The sequence below is a fragment of the Impatiens glandulifera genome, chromosome 7 (genome assembly GCF_907164915.1).
Source record: "Impatiens glandulifera chromosome 7, dImpGla2.1, whole genome shotgun sequence".
Lineage (NCBI taxonomy): Eukaryota > Viridiplantae > Streptophyta > Magnoliopsida > Ericales > Balsaminaceae > Impatiens > Impatiens glandulifera.
This window is the reverse complement of record NC_061868.1, coordinates 38823502-38831556: the sequence shown is the minus strand read 5'-3', so window position 1 is coordinate 38831556 and position 8055 is coordinate 38823502. Positions and strand designations below refer to the sequence as shown.

The window sequence follows — 8055 nt, the reverse complement described above, 5'->3', positions numbered from 1 at the left end:
CGCTAGTCAAACTTTTCTCCGAGATTTGATCTAGCAAAGTTTCCATCCAAATTTACTCGACAATATCTCTTGAAGTGTCCATTCTTGTCGCACCTAAAACAAATAAGAGACTTCTTAGGAATATTTAAAGAATTTTGACATGTTTCTTCCTTCTTCAACTTTCCCTTTTTCCAGCTCGATTTCTTCACGAACAATGCATTGTTTGACTCCTCAATTATACTTGTTCCAGCCATTTGTGCGGCCAACGACTCTTGAGATGACAAAAGGTTTTCAAACTCCTCAAGTGAAGGTTGGTGAACCCAACCTTGAATCAAGGTGATGAATGGTGTATATTCGGGTCAAAGTCCTCGAACAATATGCCTCTTTGTTCGAGCCTCTGAGATTTTCTCATATGGGTTTAATAAAGAAATTTCTGAGCATATATTCTTTATCTTAAGAAAGAACTCTGAGACAGTTCTGATTTGTTTTGCGACTGCCAACTCGTTTTCAAGCATTTGGAGACGAGACTCATTCTTCTTGTTGAAAAGACGATCAAACATTTCCTAGTTCTCACGAGCAGTTCCACAGCCGATGATGTGCTCGAACAGATTGTGGGAGATTGACCTCTTCGCGTTGAGTCTCTTCCGCTTCTTCGATGCTTTTGCATTTTCAGCAACATCCTCAAGAGCTACATCATCGTCTACGACGATGTCCCCACAAGTCTACCCCGACTAGGTACGATTCCATACAACTCTTCCATATACAATAGTTTGACTGGTCTAACAACTCCAAACCGGGTCCAACTACACGACCACCACTTTCCATATCGAATAACAACGATACATTTTTCATCAATGTCACCAAAGCTCTGATACCATGTGACGAAATCACAAACAGAATTTCGATGATCGAACTGTGAATAAACTTATTAGAAAGTGAATGAAGCAAACTGGAATGAAATTCTGTCTATTAAACTTGTTGAAATAAGAAAACTATTACAAACTTATATAAAGTAAAAACAAAACTTAGACATTAAACTAAGAGACATGAAGAGTCTCATTTACAATAGATAAGACCAAGAGGCTTGGACAATCCAAGAGACTCTTGAATAACAAAAAAGACTCCTAAATTATTATTATTACTTTAATTTCTAACATGACTTGACCATGACAAATCTGATCGATGCATCACCTTTGCAAAATTAAAAGATGTTTTTTTATACCTTAACAAATTCACAGTCTAATAAATTACAAAGAGAAGAAAAAAAAAACTATGGATCGAATCATCTAGTATTATATAAACTTATTGTTGTTGTCTGTCGTCTTGTAGTGTATCGATCACAAGTGTTCCCTTTTGAAAATAAAGTACAGCACAAGTGTTTATTGATGAGATCAGAATCTTCAACTTTAGTGTTTGCGTGCATTGTCCCATTCCCAATAGTAGTTAGAATCGGCATTAGCAAATATTATATATTATATTATCTTAGCTACCTAGGCCCAAAACCAGCTAATGCAGGACCCGGCCCTTTGCCATACAATTGTCCATTCTTAGGTTTAGGTTTTTTCCTTGCAGTTTTCTTAGTTTCAAATAATCCGTTTTACTTCATATTGTAGAGGGAAGGAATGAGGAGATGGTAATCCAACGGTGGAATGGAAAGCTATGAGCGATAAAATTGGAGATGGGGACAAATATGATGAGGTAATTAAAATAAGGAATGTCGTGCACGTGAGAATTTTAATTAGATGATACGATCGATCTATATAGATGTATATAATGTTGTATGTGTGTTTGTGTGTGTGAGAGAGAAAGACATAAAAGTAGTAGCTAGGTAGAAGAAGGACAAGAATATTTGAGTCTCGTGATCTCTTAAAGAGTAGCTATTTAGCTATGGTGGATCGAAAGTGAGAATGTGAAAGAGACGATTATTTTTATTTATTTATTTATAAAAATATACATATAATATGAGCTGTCGTCATATGCATACATCCAAACTCTTCTCACGGGGGATCTTTGTGACAGTGAGTCATGAGACTCACACTCTTCTTCCTCCTTTTAGGATCAGTTTGTTTTGGTTTGGGAACACTTTTAGCATAATATTATTGTTTTTAAATGGATCATACAACTTAAAGAAAACTACTTATTAAAAAAAATTGTATGGAATAATTTGCATTGCATGGATTGATTGGGGAAGGATACGTTGTTTCATACCGTGGGTTAATTCGATGCTACCCATATAGGCAGTGTCTGTATCCATTAAGGTACCGCCACATGTATAAAGAGAAAAAAAAAATCAACAAATGAGGAGGGTAATGTTTCATTTTTGTGTATAGATGTCATTTTATAAGTGGAATATAGACAGGTAGCATCGAAATAACACATATCGTGTGCACTTCTTCAAATTGAGAAAAAATCTCACATTTTATGTGGATGTGGATCTCATCGGAAATCTGTTGAATAAACTCTATTTGAAGTAGGGGAGTATATTTATGAAACATTAAATCCTCTCCTAATTTAATGAGTGAATTTTTAGATTTTTAATTCACTTAATTTATGTCGTATAATTCCTGACAATTTTCTTGTCAATTTTTCTCTCTTACTATCATTTCTCATAAAAAATAAATATATAATATAAAAAATACAAAGTTTAAAATAAAATATTATGTTAATTTATTCAAAAATGATCTAATACATATCTCCAAACAAATCAACTAGTTTTTTTCTATATATATATCAACTTTTAAGTCTTATTTTAAATTTTATAAGAGATCAAATAAGTATATTTTAATAAGTGAGATAGTTTTTTTTTTAAATCAAACGGCAAAATATCAAACTAGTTATTAAACAATAATTTTGACTTTTTATTTTTTAATTTATTATTGTTTGAAAAATAAAGAAATATATTGTATTGTTCTCTCACCAAATGATAACCACTAGAGTAGAATCAAACAAAATAAAAACAAAAAATGAAAATGAAAATAAATTTTATTTTCGTATATTATATTTAATATTAGTTTTATTTATTATTATTAAAATGGTATTTATAATTAATATTTATTTTTATTTTAATGTAGGAATCAATTTTTAATTAAAATAATATATCCTTGATATCTTTCTAACTATAAAATAAATAAATAAGTAAAAATATAAATTATTTTAACTTTGATATATCAAAATCCAATTAATTATTTAGAACATAATAATTATGAATATTAAATTATTATTATTTTCTAAATAAGAAATGGTATATTATTATATATAAAATTAAAAGAATAGTAATATATAAAAGTGTGAACAAGGTAGCAATATATATTTTTTATATCATTAAAATGTATAAATATTTTACTTCAAATCAAAAAATATTTTTAATTCTTTGTGAAAAATATTATTCCACAAATTATACCTACCATCATACAAATTTATCTCTTACGAACCTCTTATTATAATTTCCATGTCCCCACCCTCTCATCTTTATTAATTATTGTCAAATTTATTATGAGTTCATCATCTCTCTAATGAAGCCTCCCTTATTATATATAAACCAGATACCAACAAATTAATAAACAAATTATCACATATATATAATATAATATATGATGAGTATTCTTCATGAATCTTCTCTCTTCTCTCTCTCTTGAAGAACTCATCGAATTCTTGCAGCCATGGAGAGAGATATCTAGAGAGAGAGTAAGAATGAGTAATTCAAGAAGGGAGCAAAAGAGAACATCCCTATATGGAAAAATACAACACCTCCGCTCAGTCACCCATTCCACCTCGGTTAGTATATATATATATATAATTTCTAATTCATTTTCTTCATCTTCTCATCTTTATATATACCACACATCAATCATGTTGGGCTGGATTAATGGATATATAGAAAGAAACTCAAAAATTACATTAAAACTTGTCATAAACAAAGTTATGTATGACAAAATAATCAAAACTTATAACAAAAACTCAAAAGGAACATCATCACAAGAGATAATTAACAAAAGTCCATCTCAAGGGGCACATGAATCTAGTTCGACACAGATCATAATGTCTTCGGTTAGGGCATCCCAATCGCTTATTCGATCACAATTGATCTTGCTAAAAATTTTGTGTATATATATAGGCCTCTCTTTTAGGCCCTTGATATGTTTTACTTCTCTAGCATCTTTGAGTAATCTTGTCTAGGATCTTAACTTCCATTAATTTGGATCCTCATTGTATGTCAAAAGAAAATAAGGTTTTTGGGTGTAACCAAAAATTCCTTTCACAAGTCCAATGGTGGTGCTTCGATCTCGTGACAAGGCTCAAACAGGTCCGAGGCTTGCTCACAAGGGATAACAGGGTGGATGTAAATGTTGGTAATTGGGGGCAGTCTTAGAGACAATCATGATCATGTGAAATGATGTCATGAATAGTTAGTTATACAAGGATTAATACCAAATCCTATGTCATAGAAGCAATTTCAAGCTCTAGTTTCTTACTATTATATATAGAGAGAGTTGTTCGTTTGTCATGTTAGAGTACTAAAAGATGCTCTAAAACCATTCAAATAAATTAATGTGGATGTTAAATTTTAAAAAAAATAATAATGCAAGAAGTAAAATCAAACATATGTACAAGTGAAAACAAAAATAGTGGAAAAACACATATCCAACAAATGCAAATTAAACTAACTAAATTCATCGACTAACTAAGCCTAAGATAGTTAGTGTCTAAGAATGTTATTAACAAATCATGATACAAAAAGATCAAGACTCCTCATTTTCTTGAAAAGATAAAACTTTTTGTAATGTTAATCAGTCACATGTGTGTAAATTATAATCAAACCTTCAAACGAGTCCCCAAACTTCCGATTCAAAGACAACTCTCAAAACCAAGAACACATGTCCCATTTAAAGGGTTTGAGATCTCATTATTATCCTAGTTATTTAATCCAAGACCATGAAGATAAATAGGGATAATTTTGTCTTTGTTACTCTGTCTCATTTTGTTCTTTAGTAAGTATAAATCTCATTTGGCTCCTAGCATGAATTATAGAAATGTCATTAGAATCATAGTAATAATATGGTACAAATGAGCTAGTAAACTATGAAATAGTATAGTACTTTATTCTGTGGATGGTAGTTTTCTAAAAATAAGAGGAGGGCATATGCGGAATTACTCATGATGAGGGTTGCTTATATATGAGATGACATTGTGATTAAGTTGTGATGAATAATTATCATGACAGGTGAACAAAACCTCAATCATAGTAGATGCATCAAAGTACATTGAGGAGCTAAAGGATAAGGTAGAAAGGTTGGAGGAAAGCTCAAGTCATGGCCATGAGTACTCATTGCCCATAGTATGTCAAGTCTTCAATCTCATGAAGATTTTTGGCTATTTCCCTCCCCTTTTCTTTGTTTTTGGCTTATTGATTATTTTACTTAATTAAAAACTAATATGGATAAATAATTTTTAGTAATTTCTTCTTGATTTTCAGGAAGTTAGCGTTGAAACCCTAAAAAGGGGATTCCTAATTAATGTGTACTCGGATAGGAATTGCCCCGGTTTGCTAGTCTCTGTGCTTGAAGCATTCGATGAGCTAGGGCTTGATGTGCTCGATGCCAAGGTCTCTTGTTCCGACAACTTTCATCTAGAAGTTGTTGGAGGCGAAGTATGAGTACATTTTCACTCAATCATAATTTTTATTTATTTACATATTCAAGTATATTCCACTAGACCAACTAACAACCACAATTTAAACTTTAATTACAATAAGGAAACTTTTCAATCATAACCTATTGATGCATATGAAAATCTCATTAATTCAGGAAAGTAGAAGTATATATTTCTACAATTCTCATCGATTGTAAGAAAATACAAAATAAATTTCTAGACGAAGTCGAAACATGCTATTATTACTTGTATATATATACATATTGTAAAAAAGGACCATTTGGAAAAAAAAATATATGTGGGATATGAGAAAATTGAAAATTTTATGAATCTATTTATAATTAAGCTTTATTTCAAAATATTACTCATCCAGATTCTTATCCGGATGAGATACTGAACAAATTATTTTCATTTTCTCATACAAAGCCACTCTTAGACTGAAATATGTTTTCAAATGATCCCTAACATCATAGTGATGGCTACTTAAACATATATAAGACATGAATGCACTGCAGAATGAGGAACAGAAGTTTGGAGTTGATGCCCAAGGGGTAAAACAGGCAGTGCTGGAAGCCATCAAGAAGTGGAGCGAAAGCAATAATGATGAGCAAGAGTGAAATTGATCATTTAGTTTCATATGGGTTTGATCTTGATCTTGATCATGAGCTGCAGGCTGCCTAGCTATTGGTGGATTTATTTAGTTTCTCCTTTCTGTCATTTCTTTTCCTATATTATATATATGTGTATGATGAGCTTTTCGTCATTCCATTCTTGTCCTTTTCATCCCTTACATGTCTTCATTCGTAGTTCCTTCCCAAGGAAGTGAAAAGTTCTACCCCTCTCTATTACATTTCAAGGTAAATTTTACTCATTTTCTTAATTCTTTAGTTAACTAGAAAATAGAAGAACAAAAGTCACTAAACCTGACCAAGACAATGTCATTCAGATCAATATCGACCTTAACTCTTTCGAGGATCTCAATCTTCTCGATTATAATAGTACAATCAATTATGACTTTTGATATTGTGTTACATTCATTTTGTTTAATTTATGACCGTTACTATCACAACTTGCTATATGTAGGAGGTTCATGAGTTTTTTAAGTATAACCTTCACATTTATGTTGGATTAAGAAAAGATCCTCTCTTGTCAACATTTATAGAATAATTAAAAACCCGCTTAACAAGAGTCGGTATCTAGCTAGTTCTATTCTCACTTAAACTGATTTAAAATAAAATAAATATAATGACAGTGGGTAATAGAAGATTTCTACATGAAAAATAATATATTGTTTCATGTAAAATTGAGATTGGTAGATTCAACTATTATTATTATTTTTAAAAAATGAATTTGAGAAGTTAATATGTTTGTAATTCAACTTAAAACGTTTTTAGAGTGAATTAAACTAATAATATTTGATCTCTTAAGCACGACTTTGCCACTTTAACTTTCTTGTGATTTTTTTAATATTTTAAAATGTTACAAATTAAATGAATATTTTTGTAGTTTAGTTGTTCTATTGAATTATTTGATTGAAAATTGATAAATTATGTAATCTAAATTCAAATAACCTCAAATCAAATAATTAAGCTCCTAGTGTGATGATTGATAGTTGATTATTCACTACTTATGATATTTAGATGAACTTTAGAATTATATGGGCATTTGGTCAAATACTTTGGATGATGATATTTTGTCCTAGTATGAGATGTATTAGGTTAGCATATATGGTAGAATTTTAACTTGTTGACCAATAGTTCAGCTTGTCGGTGCTTTACCTTCGTGAAAGACAATTAATTGCTAAGGACTTATGTTTTTGGTTAATCAAAATCAGCTTGTTTTGCGAAAAATTTCTATCGACGCTTACATACGTCGCTAATATGTAACGACGTATAAGATAATGTCGCCATAAGAAACGTCATAAGGTTGGTGACACTTAAGTAGCGCTGGAAGAATTAAATTAAGCGCCGCCAATATAATTTTTAGAATTAATTTTAATTGTTTTCTTTGAACGAACATTTTTAGCTTTTTTTAGCCATCTTTTATTGTGTTTTTCAGATTTTTTATAAATATTTAGCTTCTTTAAGTATTTCTATTTAATTATTTATACAAAGAATAAGAAAAAAAATATTTTATCTTTCCAAAGAAAAAACTATGAAAAAAAATCATAATTTAATTATCATACCGTTTTTTTACAAATATAATTATGCAGGGACGGACTCAGGATTTGGAAATTAAGTGGGTTTAAAAAAGTTAGGCTAGACTTAAATAAATAACGATAAAATTTTGGAAAAAAGTGAAAAGAATTTTAAAAAAATTAAAAAATAAGGTCTAATATCACATTTAGACCGTAAAAAAATTTTGTAGTGGATTTTGACCCTACATAAATTCGTCCCTATAATTATTGTCACGACCTAATCTTCTTGG

General features: G+C 30.3%; 1 protein-coding gene across 1 annotated transcript; it reads left to right on the top strand.

Moving 5' to 3' along the window:
• The first annotated feature begins 3599 nt into the window (after positions 1 to 3599).
• On the top strand, positions 3600 to 6546 carry LOC124910482 (transcription factor SCREAM2-like). Its single transcript, XM_047451123.1, has 4 exons — positions 3600 to 3753; positions 5201 to 5314; positions 5453 to 5626; positions 6144 to 6546. The coding sequence occupies exons 1-4, from the start codon at positions 3670 to 3672 to the stop codon at positions 6243 to 6245; spliced, it is 474 nt and encodes a 157-aa protein (XP_047307079.1). The 5' UTR covers positions 3600 to 3669; the 3' UTR covers positions 6246 to 6546.
• Positions 6547 to 8055: the final 1509 nt, after the last annotated feature.